The sequence below is a fragment of the Felis catus genome, chromosome B2, assembly GCF_018350175.1.
Source record: "Felis catus isolate Fca126 chromosome B2, F.catus_Fca126_mat1.0, whole genome shotgun sequence".
NCBI classification, from domain to species: Eukaryota; Metazoa; Chordata; class Mammalia; order Carnivora; family Felidae; genus Felis; species Felis catus.
Window position 1 is genome coordinate 52184172 of NC_058372.1, and position 17675 is coordinate 52201846.

Sequence of the window (17675 nt, forward strand, 5' to 3'; positions counted from 1 at the left end):
AGCAAACCATAAGATACTTTTAATGATCGAGAACAAACTGAGGGTTGCTGGAAGGTGGGCGGGGAGATAGGCTAAATGGGTGATGGGTATTAAGGAGGGCAATTGTGATGAGCACTGGGTGTATGTGATAATTCACTAAATTCTAATTCTGGAAACAATATTACACTATATATTTACTAAACAGAATTTAATTAAAGATTTGAAATTAAATAAATGAATAAATGAATGAATTAATGAATTAATTAAATGATGCATTCTTTCAGATATTTAAATCCCCAAGAGTATTTTGCATAACCCTTTTCTACACTCTTCTCAGAGGACAAAGTACTTTGGGTCCCTTATCAGTTGCCAGTCTTACTGCTGCATTTCATTAGCTTCACAATAAAAGCTTCAGGTTGGATTTCTTATTGAATTGCTCTACATTTTAATGATTTGGATAATTTTTTTTCTTCTGCTCTGATTATCTGAATGTTTTAATGCCTATCTGGTGTAAGTTTCTTTTGCCGTTTGATCTATTTCCAACAGTGAAGCCTCTCAAGAAACCTAAATTACAGGCATATTTAAATTAAAAAAAAAAATTATTTGCCCAAATTGAAACTCCAGTCTGATTTTTGTTAGAATGGAAGTACAAATTTGATGTATTATTCCAAGAGATATTTTGTATAGTTTCTCTGTTCTTTGTCCTTATCTCATTTTGTTCCTCTTTAATCATTGACTTTCCTTTTTCCTCTATTTACAGCTTGACTGACTGCTTGAGGATGTATTATATGGAGCACATTTTATTTTTTAAATGACATTTATATAGAATATCAATCAAAGGTGATATATAAAGGCATGGAACTTTCTTAATTTTACAGATGAAAAACATTTGGGCTTAATGTAATGAAAATGGTTGGAATAAGTGTGATTATTTCTGCTTCTGATGGCAATCTCATTTTGATAAAACCTCAACTTTCAGATGCAAAATAATAAAACAGAAATGGATTTTATGTAGATATCTGACCAGTCTCTTCTAATGAACTACTTTAGGAAAACAAACAGATTATAATTTATAATTTTCTTAGCAGAGAAAGTGAAGATATTCACAATGGGATTTTAATAATATTGTTGAAAACTTAAAAATAAAATAGCTGCTAATAAAATACAAAATCTGTGTCTTCTTACTAGAGCCCAACTAAAAAACATTTGCTGTTTTGGTCTCTGTATCATTTGTTTGTATAGAATGACTGCCATTAGGTGTTCAAAATGCTTAAGAAACGTGAAGTTTGTGGGAGAGGGATTACACAAGAAATGGTCCAAGTAATGTGGCTGAAGTTTTTCAAATTAGCTTGATGGTCTCCTGAAAATTATTGTCCATATCTGCTAGCTTTTAGAAACTCTGTTACCTAGGGGCGCCTGGGTGGCGCAGTCGGTTAAGCGTCCGACTTCAGCCAGGTCACGATTTTGCGGTCCGTGAGTTCGAGCCCCGCGTCAGGCTCTGGGCTGATGGCTCAGAGCCTGGAGCCTGTTTCCGATTCTGTGTCTCCCTCTCTCTCTGCCCCTCCCCCGTTCATGCCTGTCGCTCTCTGTCCCAAAAATAAATAAAAAAACGTTGAAAAAAAATTAAAAAAAAAAAAAAAAAAAGAAACTCTGTTACCTATACCATAGGTATGCTATCTTGTAACTTTCAAGCTCAGTGAAAAATATTACACAACTCACAGAAGTCAGTATTGTGAAAATTACCCAATAGAGAAAAGAGGAGTAGTCGAATTAAATTATCAGGGGATGAAATATAATTTGACTGTAGGGTAGAGACACTGGAATGATGAATTGTATTAAATACAAAAGCCATTACAATTATTTCATGCCTTTAATGGAACTCCTTGATATTTAAGTTCTTATTCAAATAGAAATTACTAGAATATATAGGATTTGTGGTATTTTTGCCATGAAGTAGGTTTGATTTTTTGTGTCCTGTTAATTAGTTGCTTGTAGTTGACATTAAAGGGAAATAGTTATTGCCCAAATAAAGAATGTAGCCTTTTAAAGCAGGAATAGAAAGTTTTGTGGTAGTTGTTGTAATTATTCAGGAATAATTTGGTTAAGGCCAATATTATTAATTAAGAGAACAATGAATTGAGAAATGTGAAACACTCTACTCATCTTCTTGTTAAATTAGGAACTATGAAGTTCTGCTCAAATACAATAAAAATGTCTATTCTTCAAGCTGTGTTATCACCAACATTTTTTCTTAATAATAGAACTATTTAATGATCCTTTGCCATGTACGTATGATGCTTACCATCCTTTATCATGGGCCACTGACCAACAACTTGATATACATCATCTTAATTTCCCCAACAATCCCTACAGGATAGGAATTATTTATTTGATTTGATAGATGAGAAATTTGAGGCTTACATTAATTTTTCTCTCTGGAGTTTACCCTGCTAGAAAGTGGCTGATCCCAGATTCAAATAGATATGTAGGGACAGACATTTGTAGAAGAAAAGGAAAACTCTAAAAGTGACTTAGGAAGAATGAGTACAAAAGTAAATGGAAAATTTAGCATGGATGACATGAGCTAAGAAGATAAACATAGAAAAAAAGAAGAGAGAGAGGTGATAAGATGGATCCAGTCAAAGTCTAGATAGTTTCATGATTGCTTATCTTGTTAGGGAAGTTTTCAAACATACATGAAAGAGAAAACAATATAATGTAACTTCTTGTGCCCACCACTCTCTTTCAGTAATTATCAACTTGCTGTCAATTTTGCCTCTTCCATATTTGCCACTGCTGCTGAATTAAGTTAAAAATAAATTCACATACAATGTCTATAATTGTTTCAGTTTCATTCTCTAAAACATAAGGGCTTTTTCAAAAACTACATTATCAAACCTAAAAAAATCATTAATTTTATTAAATTTCCATTGCGTATTGGGACGCCTGGGTGGCTCAGTTGGTTAAGCATCCGACTTCAGCTCATGTCATGATCTCACGGTCTGTGGGTTTGAGCCCCACATCAGGCTCTATGCTGATTGTGCAGAGCCTGGAGCCTGCTTCGGATTCTGTGTCTCCCTCTCTGTCTCTGCCCCTCCCCCACTTTCTCTCCCTCTCTCTCTCTCTCAAAAAGTAAATAGACATTAAAAAGTTTTTTTTTTTAAATATCCAGTCAATATTAAAATTTCCCTGTTCATTACATAAATGTCTTTGATAGTTGTTGAAAATTGCTGGGAAATTTCTCAAAAACTTGGTAAAATGTCATGAGAAGTGTATTTTTTTTTATTTTAATTTTTTTATCACAGTTGGTCTCTCACTTTACACTGCGGACTCTTTTCATGTCCCTTTAACTTCTTATGGGATTCCTGACACCAGCTCTTTTTCATTCCTGTGCAAGCCCATGGTCTAAGCTCTTCCTGGCCACACCTAAAGGAACACTTTACCTGCAACCGAGAAGTATTTGTTGTTTCTTTCAGTTACCACCCGTTTTCTGTTCCCTGTGGTCTTAGCACTTTCGTATAACCTAATTCAAAGGCAGACTTTAACTCCTGTGCTGACCTCATGCCATTCTAACACCACTGAGATCTTACACCATCAGCCAAGTCACCTCTTTCCTATTTTATTCTTTTGGTGTCCACCCAGCTTTTCAAGTTTGCCTAATGCTGAAGTTTCAATGGTTAAAAAAAAAAAAAAATTTAAAAAAAGAACAAAGCATGGATGAGTGGGTGGGTGGATGGATGGATAGACGGACAGATTGGTGAATGGATTGATAGGTAGGTAGAAAAGTCAAAGAATACAACTTTTTAGCACATTGTCACATCGTATGGGCTTTCCTTACATACAAAAATGAAACACTACTTTTGAATTTTAAGTTTTCTTATAATGGTCCAATAATTATGCATTTAATTTAGGTCTCTTATCCCTAGTGATCCCTGGCTAGCTGCTCTGTGTTGTGTTCCTGAAGCCCTCAGCCACTGAGTCTTGTCAAAACATCCTTTGCAAATTTACCTCCACCCCTAATTTTTATTCCTGCTTCACCATCCACATTGGGATCCTATACGTTTATGCTGCATTAGGATTGAAACCCCCCTAACTCCTCTACCTGCAAGTGGGTGTTCCAGTTTCTAACTCGTCCCTTATATACCAACATATTAATCTTCTCAAGTATTGTTTTGATCACATCATTCTTTGGCTATAAAGCTTTAACTGTTAAAACCCTTTGGCTATAAAGCTTTAACTGTTAAAACCCACAGCCTTATGGAATCTGTGATTGGATGGGCTTTCAAGGACTTCCCCTGCATTCTGGGCCAAATTGGCCATTCTAGTCTTGCTAGCCTTATGGCTAACTCCTCAGCAGATTTCCATGTCTCAGCAGAATTGGATCACTAGCTGTTCCCACTCCAGTGCTGCCTTGCCTCTGAGCCTCCCTTATGATTCAGCTCCCATTACCGAAACCCTTCCTCCTCTTGAGGCACAGTTCTTTAAAGTTCCTAACACACCTTGATTTTTACTGTTTCTTCCCTCTTTCTCTTTCTGACTGCAGTGCCCTTCACTCCTTTCTTCATAACAGACACCCCTTTATATTGCAGAAATTCACATACACACCATTTCAAGCACATGGGTGATTCTGTTTCCGAATAAAAAAGACCTCCCAGGAGTCTCAAGAAAAAAGTTAACTTTAGTCAACTCAACAAAACCTAAATTCTGGACCTTAGACTTAAGAGCCTCATCCATTTCTTTAAAGTAACATTCTTTTGGGGGGGGCCTGGGTGGCTCAATTGGTTGAGCATCTGCCTCTTGAGTTCTGCTCAGGTCATGATCTCGGGTTCATGGAATCAAGTCCCACACCAGGCTCCACACTGAGCATGGAGCCTGCTTAAGATTCTCTGTCCTTCTGCCCCTCTCCCCTGCTCATGCACTCTCTCCCTATAATAAAATGAAATAAATAAATTTATTTTAACCTAAGTTTTGAATAATGATGTCTGACATCAGATTGCCATTTTAACAATACCAGTTCTAAGGGCTCACTGTCCTAACAGATTTTAGTTACCTAGTTGTCTCATTCTCCCCCTGTGGGAGAGGGAGCCCTCATATACTTGAAGGTCACAAAATTGGAATAAGAGGAACTTGTCACATGACATTTAAAATGCATCTGGCTCAGATGCCATTATTAAACTAACTCTACTTGGCCAATAGTACAGAAAGGTCAAGGTCATGCCTTCGGTCATTCCCCTGTCCTTCTGGACAATACTTAAATGAACGTGGGCAGTATTTATCTCTGTGACTCTGATTCCACAATTTACCAACCAACTGCCATTTTCTTCTGTTGAAGCATCTACTCTTGTTTATGTTACTGTCATTTATCTAGATTCATTTGGCTGTAGTCATATTGTTCAGACCTCAGTCTCTCTGCTAACAGATGCTGGAGTGGTGCTTTGATCCACTCTTTAATGACATTTAATTCTTAGGAGGTAGTCTCATTCCCTTATTTAACAAGATCTAAGGAGGCACCTCCCTCACTAGGCTCCAGGTACTGATGACATACAATTCTTAGTTAGAAGGAATTTTTCCCTTATAGTAGTTTGGTCATAATTTTATTATGGCAGATAACACATTGATAGTTCTACAAATGAATCTCTTATAAAATGGTGCCCTTCTTGAGAGCAGACACCATGTAGCTACTTCATCCCCACAAAAATTAATTAAACACCTGATCTATTTCAGTTATACCTACCTTGGGAGCTAGTTAACAAAGTAAATACACTCAAGTTTTTGGAGTTAATTACAGAAAGGCCTAAATAACCCAATAATTATAGAATACTTAGAATAATTAAATATATTTTAGTCTAAATAGAGGTTTTACTTAAAATTACAGTTTTTATAAGACTATAAGTTAATTTTTTAAGAATTTTCCACTCCTGGGGCACCTGGGTGGTTCAGTCGGTTCGGCGTTTGACTCTTGGTTTCGGCTCAGGTCATGATCTCATGGCTTCGTGGGTTCGAGCCCTGCATTGGGTTCTGCGCTGACAGGGTGGAACCTGCTTGGGATTCTGTCTTCCTCTCTCTCTGTCTCCCTCTGTCTGTCTGTCTGTCTGTCTCTCTCTCTCTCTCTCTGCCCATACCTGACTCATTCTCTCTTTCTCTCTCTCAAAAATAAACATTAAAAAAAAAAATCCTTTTGACAGATGGAGTTGGGTTTTGCACCAAGTCGGAGGGATTATAACTTGCTGGTTGAATGGAACCAGCTTTGGGGCTGTCTCCCCCTTGTCTCAGCTCCCAGTGTCATTACTGGGGGAGCTTCTGCTTAGGCTTTGTCAAGTGGACTGTTATTGTGGTCATATAGGCTTGGAAGCCCTGGGCTCTTTTTTCCCCACCATCACCAACTCTCCAACACCTCAGCTCTGGGAGCTCATGCGAGGAGACCCTTGCCAGGCCAGATTTCAGGAAGAATCACTTTAGGGAAAGTACTAGGGAAATGAGAACATGTAAGAGGACTTAACTGAAATCAGAGAAAGGAGTATGGCTCTTCTTCGTACTTGCTTTCAGGCTGGTTAGGCCTGCTTCTAATTCTTTTTTTCCTTTCTGATTTCTTGAGGTATTAGGGTAAAAGCTATTTTAAAAAGCAAAGATGCCTATGGGGCGCCTGGGTGGCTCAGTCAGTTAAACATCCGACTTTGGCTCAGGTCATGATCTCACGGTTTGTGGGTTCGAGCCCCACATCGGGCACTGTGCTGACAGCTCAGAGCCTGGAGCCTACTCTGGATTCTGTGTCCCCTCTCTCTGCCCCTCCCCCACTCATGCTCTGTCTCTCTCTCTCTCAAAAATAAACATTAAAAAAAAAAAGCAAAGATGCCTACTTGCACAGAGCTGATAGAAGGCTTTGCTAAAATTATTCATTTCTGTAGCTGTCTCAATGCATCCTGACTACATAAAAATACCCCAGACCGCGTAGGTTAAGTAGCAGATGTGTATTTCTCACAGTTCTGGAGTCCAAGATCGAAATGCTGGCCAATTCAGTGTCTGCTGGGGTCTCCCTTCTTGGTTTATAGCAACTGTCTTCCCACTGTCCTGACATGGTTGTAGGTACAAGGAGCTCTCTGGGGTCTTTGTGATAAAGTCACCCTACCCATTCACAAGGGCTCTGCCCTCGTGACCCAATTACCTCCCAATGTCTCTATCTCCAAATGCCATCACACAGGGAATTAGGATTTCAACAAACGAATTTTGGGAGAACACAGACACATTCTTTAACGGTGTAGAAGTATTTTCAATCATATAATACAACGTAAAAAATGTAGGAAATAATTTTTGCAATGTCTGTTTGGAGTTGTCACACATGTATACTAGTTCTATAAATTTATGTTGCAGCCATAATATGACCCAAACATTCCCCCAGGGGTTGAGTAATTGGGAGTAAATCAACAGTTGTTGAAATATAGAATTTTAGAACTTAGTAAAATGCAAGATCTTCTCTGGTGTATTTAATGTATGATAGACATCAGTGAGATTCAGAATCATTCCAGTGACTTCCCTAAGGTAATTTAAGATAGACCAAGCAAATGATATATTAATAACAGTTATTAGTATAGATACTTAAATACCTGCATTCATAATGTAGGCATTCATAATGTAAAGCTGTAACTTACTAAACAATAGTATACTGTGCACCGTATATGAAATTTTACACAAAATGAACATTTTTACTTAGGCTGCAGAGGATAAGGGCCAAAAGCACTTATTCTTTTTTTTTTTTAATATGAAATTTATTGACAAATTGGTTTCCATACAACACCCAGTGCTCATCCCAAAAGGTGCCCTCCTCAATACCCATCACCCACCCTCTCCTCCCTCCCACCCCCCATCAACCCTCAGTTTGTTCTCAGTTTTTAACAGTCTCTTATGCTTTGGCTCTCTCGCACTTATTCTTAATATCAGCCTCTCTTTCCTCTGAAATCCACTTAGCTCATTGCTTTTGATATTACAGACTCAAAAAATATATATTCCCTAACTGATCATTACTCTTGATTTCTATTACTCAATTCCAAGTTTTCTAATTGTGTTGAATTTTATTAAAAATATAGCTATTATAGAACTCCATTAATTTATTATTTTGTTTTTAAATTTGAACTCCTTATTAGCTTTTCTTCTAGAAAAAATAAATCCTCCTGTATCTATGCAGGCAATTACAAAGGAAGTCCGAACCCTTTCAAATGGTGCTTAGTATTTTGAAGCATAAAAGGCATGATATTCAATTTTTCAATTTTGAGGATGATAATGACAATTCTGTGGCTACAGAACATTAACTCAAGGTATACTTACATTTCATGAAGTATCTAGGTCATATTAGAACATATTGCTAATAGCTTTCTTTCCTAATGGTTTACAATGAAAAAAATAAGATGGAGCTCAAAATTAACATTTAAAGATTGTGAAACACGTTTCTAGGGAAGTGCAAGTATTGAACATTAACATTGTGATAAACATTCTCTATCAAATATGTCTAGAATTTTCAGTTCTTTTCATCCTATCGCTAAGTTCTGCCTTACCTTTATTTTTTGGCATTTTAGTGCATTTATAGATATGAACATTACACTAAGAATAATGACTTCATAATCTCCAGTCAATATCACTCAGTAGAATTTAGATATTTTCAATATGAATATTGCTATCAGACTCATTTTCTCAAGACGTTATTTTGGCCAGATATTTAATTTTTCAGGATTTAAATTGCACTCCATATGAAATCTAAACAGTGTCAGATTTACAAGACCTTTCATAACCTATATAAATCCTAACTAAATTTATTCCATATCCATAAATAATGACCTTGACCTTTGTGTTTAACTTTAGGCTAATTCAATAAACATTTAAAAAAATATTACTATCATTTTCATTCTAATCTTTGCCTCTTTGTCTTTGCAATGCTGGTCTTCCAGGTTGGATGGCTAAAAATAATCTTTACCTTTTTTTAATTGATTGATTGAGACTTGGGGAGGGGTAGAGGGACTGGGAGAGAGAATCTTAAGCAGGCTCCACACTCAGCAAAGACCCCAAGGCGGGCCTTGATCTCACGGTGGAACTGTGGGATTACTACCTGAGCTGAAATCGGGTCAAACGCTCAACCGACTAAGCCACCTAGGTGCCCCTGTACTCATATGTAAGGCTTATCCTTGAAGCTCTGTTAGTCTGTTTCCTTCTGCCCTGTACCCACCCCTAACAACCATGTACATACGGAGCATTTGTTTTTCTTCCTCTGAATTACTCTTACAGTGTATTACTTAATTGATTATATAATCTCCTGATTGGCCTTAAATTGTGTCGTGATTATGAACTTATGAGAAATTTAGTGTCAGTGTTTATGTTAAGTTCATTCAGTGTGACCTCCAGTGTCTGGGTCACTTTGAGAGAATCTGCTACTGTGAGAGAGGTTAAGTGCAAACCAACATTCTTGAGTCAGGTTCTCAAGCTACTAAAAGATGTGAAGTTTCACTCATATTTTTTTTTTAACTTTTATTCATTTTTGAGAGACAGAGGCAGAGTGCATGTGGGGGAGGGGCAGAGAAAGAGGGAGACACAGAATCTGAAGCAGGCTCCAGGCTCCAAACTGTCAGTACAGACCCGAATGCATGGCTCTAACCCATGAACTGCAATGCGAGATCATGACCTGAGCTGAATGAAGTCAGACACTTAACCAGCTGAGCCACCCAGGTGCCCCTTCACTCAAATCTTAACAATGACCCAGGATTTCTTTCTAAAAATGTTCTAAGTCTCATGTGGCTAATGAAAGCATTTATTTGTTTACTTTTTCAGTAAGAATAAAACAGGAAATAGTGAAGAAGCAAAAGGAGAATTTAAATAGTATATAATATCACAGTGGTTTAATAAATACCATTAATGTGACTGACTGGTTTCTTTATTGACTTAAAAAGTCAATTGATGTACCTTTTGAAAAGTCTTATACTAATCAGGTATATAATATTTCTTTCATTGTATATAGTCATTTCTACAGCATGATGTGATTTAGGTAACTAACTGGGAATTTAATACTTTCAGATCAGGTTTGGCATACTTCCTTTGTAATTATTATCCCTTTCCAGGAATATACCCACCATAAAAAAAAAAAAATGAGCTACATTTTATTTTGCCTTTCTTGGCACAGCTGAAATTTTCTGTAGACTTTTTATAATTTTCCATCTAGTGAGGGTGCAGGAAACCAGAAGTCCTGATAAGCTACCTGACTCAGTTGACATCAGATAAGCTTGTCAAAGATGTGTAATCTAGTTTCTTGGATCCTGATCCAGTGTAATATCTGTCACACAAGAGAGACTGTAATTTGTTCTACATTTAGTATGCTAGAATCATCCATTGGCTGACTGACTTCAATTACTTTTTGCAAACAGAAACCTTTATTTATCGTGGCAATGTGTTTTGTTCATTTCCAAAGTCTTAATTAATTTGTTACATGAGACTCTATCAAATAAAAGATAAATTCTTTAGATGTGCTGATTAATTTCTTAAACAATACCATGTTGCATAATAGTATTTCCTTATTTAAGAAAAATTCCTCTCTTTAAAAAAAGACTGTTCTATACATACATTTTTAGAATTTATTATGTAAAATAAGTTTATAATATGGACATTTTATTTTCCTTATGTCAATGCTCTACATCATCATACCACTTGTTATTGCATAGTAAATGCATTAATTAATTTGATGTGACTTAAAGGTTTTTCACATATTTAATTTTATAAAGAACATGCACAAGACATGAATGAGGTTGTTATCACTATCTGTTTCCTTCTTCTGGCACCTCCTACCATTCATAAATAAGAAAGGGGGTCATGTGAGGCTACTTAAATGATTGAAATTGTTCTTCCTAGAAAAATATCTGATTGAAGTATGTTTCACAGGTAGTTTGAAGAATATCACCAACTTGTGTTATTTGGGTGCGGTCCAGTATTTTGTTATAACACTGTATTAGAGTAAATAAAAGCAAGTTTACATATCATCCGTGGCTTTCTTCATCTTCTGACATATTCACAATGGTCCATGACATTATTCCGACTCTTGTTGCCATGTGTGTCTTCCATTCCTTCTCATTTCTTGACATGTTTTGTTCCTTGGTCTCCATCACTCTTTTCAATACTATTCCTGTCTCAACTGTATATTAAGAGATCCTTCTAAAGACCAGTTCCTTGCCTCCCATGATCTTGTCCTACCTATACGTCAACCATGGACTCCCAGCCATATCCTTGATAATAGCATAGCCTTAATTGAAGCTCCTTTATAACCTAATTCAGGTATCCCCATCTGACTATCACTTCTACATATATTTCTGCCTTATTCCCTCTGGTACCTACTAGTATCTAATATTCCTTTATTTATTTCTTTTTCTAAACTGTATGCTGTGGAAGCTTCCAAAAATAGAAAGTTGTATATAGAACCCTCATGTACTATCAGCCACTTTCAACAATTATCAATTCATTGCCAATTTTGTCTCATCTACTGTAATGTGAAGTAAATAAAGGTAACATTTCATGTTAATATTAATAACTATATTTTAGATAATACATGTTTATCTTTTTTATTATATTACTATCAACATGAAAAAAACAATAATTTTTTAATAGTTAACTGGTCTTTTTTTAATTTAAAAAAATTTTTTTACATTTATTTATTATTCAGAGACAGAGTAAGACACAGCATGAGCATGGGAGGGGCAGAGAGAGGACGAGACACAGAATTTGAAGGAGGCTTCAGGCTCTGAGCTGTCAGCACAGAGCCCGATGCAGGTCTCGAACCCAACTGCAAGATCATGACCTGAGCTGAAGTCGGACGTCCAACCGACTGAGCCACCCAGGCGCCCCAATAGTTTTTAACCCCAGCCAGACTTCATATTTATTGATCCCACCACCATTTTACTGCCTGTCACATCCATGACATCCTTTTTCCTCTGTCTAGTTTATTTATTTTTTTTATTTTTATTTTGAGAGAGAACAAGCAGGGGCAGAGAGAGAGGGAGAGGGAGAGTCCCATTATAATCTAATCTCCTTATACTCCCATGGCCACCACTACATCCAAGGTTACATCAAACTTTTAGCCTGCTCCATGTTTGTATCCCTGCAGCTGACTAAAGTTGGAGAGTAACTGACAACTACATTGACTATTCTCATTTTATTTACTTATTCTTCCATGCCCTCCCATTCGTAGTACAGACCAGGCAAAGGGCCTGGGCTGTGGTGTAGATGGGTGGATTTACTCCTTTCTGTGCAGTCAATGTAAGAATACAGCCTGGGGTAAGCACCATGAGGCTGACTGTTCTTGTTTTAAATTTATGGTGAGTCCTTATTACTGCCCTGTAATTAAACTGTATTTCTGTGGTCTATTCTCTTTCCTACCATCCTATTTAATACCCCTTTCTTGATCTTTTAACATGTCTTCCGTAATCTAGGGTGTTCTTAGTTGCAGATCTTGCTTCCCAGTTCACGGGAAAAATTGAAGCATTCACAAGAGATCTTTCATAGCACCATTACCACACCTGCCTTTCCACCAGCATCTGCACCCTCATAGTTGGTTTTCTGTCTTGATGTTATGGATGATCTTTTACTGGTCTTTATTCTCTGTGCTCTGATTACTTTATGTTTACATTAGATTCTTTTATTACCTACTCAAAGACATTGTTCCAGCAATTCTTTCCTTCCCCACCCACCTCCCACCATCTCTTGCATCATGAATTTTCACTCTTCACTGGAGCATTTCATTAGCATACAGACATGTTATTATTTCTCTCACCCTAAAACAAAACAAAAAATTACAACTCCTCTTGACCCAGCTTTACCCATGGCTACCTCTTCATTTCTATGCTTCTTATTACAGCCAAATTACTCAAAAAGAGTTGCCCATACCTGCTATTTCCAGTATCTGTCTTCCCATTCCCTCTTAAACCCCTTACAGTGAGGCTTTTGCTCTTACCACTCCACAAAAACTGAAGTGACCATTGCTGGTTCCTTCCCTTGTCTTAGGACTCAGTCCTTGGTCTCCCTTTCTATTTATCCAGTCTCCCTTGGTGACTTGGATTTAATTGTCATCTCTACACAACTGACACCCCATTGACATGTCTGGCCTAGACTTCTCCAATTAGCATTCCACTTGGCCCCTCAAACTTAGCTAAAATTTAGTGTAGCTGGATTCTTCCTTCTCTCAGTTGATGACAACTTGGTCCTTTAGGTGGATGAGGCTAAACATTTTAGAGTCTCCCCCTTTCCTCCCTTTCCTCTCCCATCCTATGCTCAATCCATTCAGAAATCCTGTGGCTCAAAGGCCAGCATTAGGCCATTTGATGGTGATGTCACTGACGGTGACTAGGACAAGGACCATCCTTCTCCTAGCTAACATCACCCCTCACTTAAATTGCTCCTTTAGTTCTAGCTGGTCTGCCTGTTTCCACCCTAGTTCCTACCCTTAGGATCAACACAGTAGCCAGAAGAATCCTTTCAAACATAAATCAGATATATTACTACCTCAATTTAAAAGCTTCTAATAGCTTACAGTCTTATTCAGGACAGCATGCTGAAGGCTTTATAATACCTTCAAGGCATTGTGATTACTCTCCATTTTTCATTCCATTTCTGCTGTCTACTTGCTGTTTCTTGAATATGCCAGGCAAGCTCCTGATGTTGGGCCTTTGCACTGCTGGTACCCTCTGTCTGGAACACTGTTTCTCAAGATATCCACGTTGATAACTAACTCAATTCCTTTTTATGTCTCTGCTCAAAGGACGCTTTCTCAAAGAGACTTACCCAGAAAGGCACAAAACCAACCTTCTCAATTTCCAGGGGCTCATGATCTCCCTTATTCTGTTTTTTTTCCCCAATAAACTTATCATATGATAGCATATTACTGAATTTATCTATTTATTATATTTATTGCTCCTGATTTCTTCCCCCACCTAAAATGTAATCTTCACCAAGGGCAGGGATTTTGTGTTCTTCTCTAGCGCGTAGAAGGTGGTCAGTCGAATGATTCCCCTTTTTTTTCGGCATTATTTCACTCCCACTGCTTCTCAGAGTCAATAATGGTTCTCTTGCCAATAGTTAACTTGGACTGTCTCCATTTTAGGGGCCTGTTTTTATTTATTTATTTTTTTTTAAATTTTTTTTAACGTTTATTTATTTTTGAGACAGAGAGAGACAGAGCATGAATGGGGGAGGGTCAGAGAGAGGGAGACACAGAATCTGAAACAGGCTCCAGGCTCTGAGCTGTCAGCACAGAGCCTGATGCGGGGCTCGAACTCACGGACCACGAGATCATGGCCTGAGCCGAAGTCGGCAGCTTAACCGACTGAGCCACCCAGGCGCCCCCCCCTTAGGGTCCTGTTTTTAAAGAAATTTCTCTCTTTGTTCATCTTCTTACTCATACTGCCTTTGTGACCTTTTTTTTTTTTTTTTTCACTTATTCTGTCTGTTAAGCTTATTTTAGCCAAATGTATTTAATTTTCTAGTCTTCAAATCCTATACCTTTTCTCAGCTTTGGCCCCTTTCTACCTAGTTTCCATTTCTGTAAGATATTTTTTTAATGTTTATTTATTTTGAGAGAGAGAGCAAGCAGACGAAGGGCAGAGAGAGAGGGAGAAAGAGAATCCTAAGTAAGCTCCGTGCTGTCAGTGCAAAGCCCAGTGCAGGGTTTAATCACATGAACCATGAGATCATGACGTGAGCCAAAATCAAGAGTAGGATGCTCAACTAACTGACCGAACCACCCAGGAGCCCCTGTAAGATTTTCTTTCTCTGTCCCAGTACTGCCAAGACATTTATTATTGACAGCTAGTTTCAGAGAGCTTGCTTTTACCTAGAAATGCTTCCCACAAAAACATGTAACACTTGTTTCCACCTTCCATCTACCTGTCCCATCCCGCTACCCTACTTGCACCCTTGCAATCTGTAATTTGGATTCACCCTTTGCTCAGCATCTTACTAAACTGCAGATTTCCTTTTATTTAAAGCCAGTATGAAATTATTTTGTGCTACAGATCTGTATGTAGTCACTTGTTTATTTTCAATATATTTTTGTATCTTCTATTTTAGGAAGCTGCATACACATTTGTGTATACATTTATAAGTAATATGTGTTTCATTATTTTCTGTTTTATCTTATTGCTGGAAGCAAGCAATTTATAAACCTTTCCCTATTGGGTATCTAAAATTGTTTTACCTTTTTATCTTTAATAGGTCATTGCTTTAGTGATGGATATATTCACAGATGTGGACATTTTCAAAGAAATAGTGGAGGCATCAACTCGAGGGATATCTGTATATATTCTTCTTGATGAGTCCAACTTTAGTCATTTCCTAAATATGACTGAAAAACAGGGCTGTCAAGTTCAACGACTCAGGGTAAGAATTCCATGTTTGTTTCTTCAATTATTTTGTGTACCATTTTTATCTCAGTTGAATTTAAGGCAAGTTTAAGCTATATTATTCCAAATATATCTGTATATAATATGTATCTATGTCTACATATATGTAACACACACAGAAATATATTTAAGATAGCATAATGATTAATCGCAGAAGGGTATGCTTGTACTTTTTGAAATGTGACTGAAACCACACATTCTCATGATGGTCTATAAGATGCTTTTCTTGATGATGGAGCACTTAAGTTTCTGAGTTAACTTTGCTCAGTCATAATGAGTGCTTCAGTTTCTCCATGCATATAACCTTGAAACCACTGACTCAAGTGATTCTTTCATTCAGATGTTACTTATCACAATCATTAGGCATAGTGTTTTCAGTTACATTTGGCTTCTTAAAAAAAAGTGTGGCTTTTCATTGTAGTTATTGTGGAATCATGCCACTATAACCTGAAAGGCTGTCTTACAATAGGATCCTAGGTGGTTTATAACACCGTTCTGTATAAATGTAACTTCATGCCTCCTGTTTATGTTATGCTAAGCTACATCTATATTTTTTAGTGACTTTTTCTTAGGTGTTTTTTTGGGGGGGTGATGTTTTAAAATTTGCTTCTACTATTTTTTGTTGTTATGTGTTTTTTACAAAAAAGATTATTTCAAGTATACTTTTTTGGTACTAAGATTTTATATTGACATATATTTCACATTCAAAATATCTCTTTTCTAGTTATAACTTTATATTTACATGTAATTCTAGAATATTCGAGTGCGGACAGTAAAAGGCCAAGATTATCTTTCAAAAACAGGAGCAAAATTTCATGGAAAATTAGAACAGAAGTTTTTGTTAATTGACTGCCAGAAAGTTATGTATGGTTCTTACAGGTAAGATCATTGTGTTTACCTCCGGCATCATTAATCATTTATAGAATTTATTAGTTTCAAATATTAATGTAATCTGTCTAGATATTTCTTAGAAATAAAAAAGAACCTTTGCATGGAAGCTTGGAGACTTGGGTTTCAGTTCTGGCTGTACCTCTAAACATTAAGACATTGGGGAAGTCATACAACTTCCTCGTGCTCCAAGTTCTTCATCCCCAAATTGAGATGGGTAACAAACATTTCAGGTTCCCTATAGTTCTCTAATGCCAAAAGTTTTTGTTCCTTATGAAAATCGTTGCAGTAGGGGCTTAATAATAACATTTGTTCATAAAAATAGAAGCTCTTTATTGCTTTGAAGAACCTGTCAGACAGATTATTTTTATTTTAGTATTATTAAGAATCTGATAGTCAGTCATGTAGTCTCTATGTATAGTACTACCCAAAACGCATTTCAGAGTCTGGCTGTTAAAAATGCCATAATAGACACTAGACAAGGTTACACAGGTTACTATTATCGGCATCATTCAAGGTCCCCATTGGGAGAATACCTCCTCCATTCCTCTGTTCCGGCTTGTGTCTTCTACATATGTCATCCCCAGTCCTTACCACTTATCTACAAAGCAATTGTTTGCATCTACATTTATCAGTGATGAAACTGAAGTTCCAGAAGGTTAAGTGACTTGTCAAAACCCCACAGCTAAAGGCCAACAGCAGTCCAGGGCTGGCAGCCCAGTCCAGGCTCTGCTTGTTCCAGAGTAAAAGTGCTGCCCTAATACTCTCACACATTCCGGGCATCAGTCCTGAATGGGATGTACAATCAGATTGTATCAACAGGCAGATTAAAATACCAACAAGCACATGTGAACTTCTAGGTCACCAGGGCAGCACAGACTCCCAAGGAGCCAGGAGAACTATGGGGGTAAACAGGGCAGTGCGAGGGGAAACTTTTGCTTCTTCCCTTAATAATTTAAAAAGTCCACAAGAAGGAACCAGTATGTTGATGTGATTGGCCATGGGCAAGTTGTTTAACTTGGTTCCACTTAGGTTTGCTCCGCTGTAAAGGATAATCCTCGAGCCTATCTCTCCTTCTTGTCGTGAGAATTAAATGAGTTAATGCATCCGTAACCCCTAACGTCAGCTATTATTTTAGGTATATTTTAGCCACTACTACCTGGTAACTTTCCCTTTAAGCTCAGAGACCTTTTTTTGAAAGTGCTGTTTGTAGTTCTAAAGGAAAACTTGTTAAGAGCAGAAATTACAACCAGTGCTTGAAATTAATGAGTCCCTTTAAAGACTCATTATATGTGTATGTATTTGTTCAGACCCACTTGGTTTTACAGGGTTTTTAATTGAAATTTTAATTAAAATTAGGAGTTCGCTTGACTTCTAGAATGGTATTTATTA

At 37.2% G+C, this 17675-nt stretch overlaps 1 protein-coding gene and 1 non-coding gene across 2 annotated transcripts in view; one reads left to right on the forward strand and one right to left on the reverse strand.

The window, feature by feature from the left end:
• FAM83B (family with sequence similarity 83 member B) overlaps positions 1-17675 on the forward strand; it is a 92272-nt gene that overhangs the window by 62640 nt on the left and 11957 nt on the right. The window contains exons 3-4 of the mRNA XM_003986249.5: positions 15208-15372; positions 16150-16274. Coding sequence (XP_003986298.2) covers positions 15208-15372; positions 16150-16274 — 290 coding nt within the window. The remainder of the gene's footprint in view (positions 1-15207; positions 15373-16149; positions 16275-17675) is intronic.
• Positions 12171-12285, reverse strand: LOC111560702. Its single transcript, XR_002742697.2, has one exon. It is a non-coding gene; the product is annotated as a small nucleolar RNA SNORA51 (small nucleolar RNA).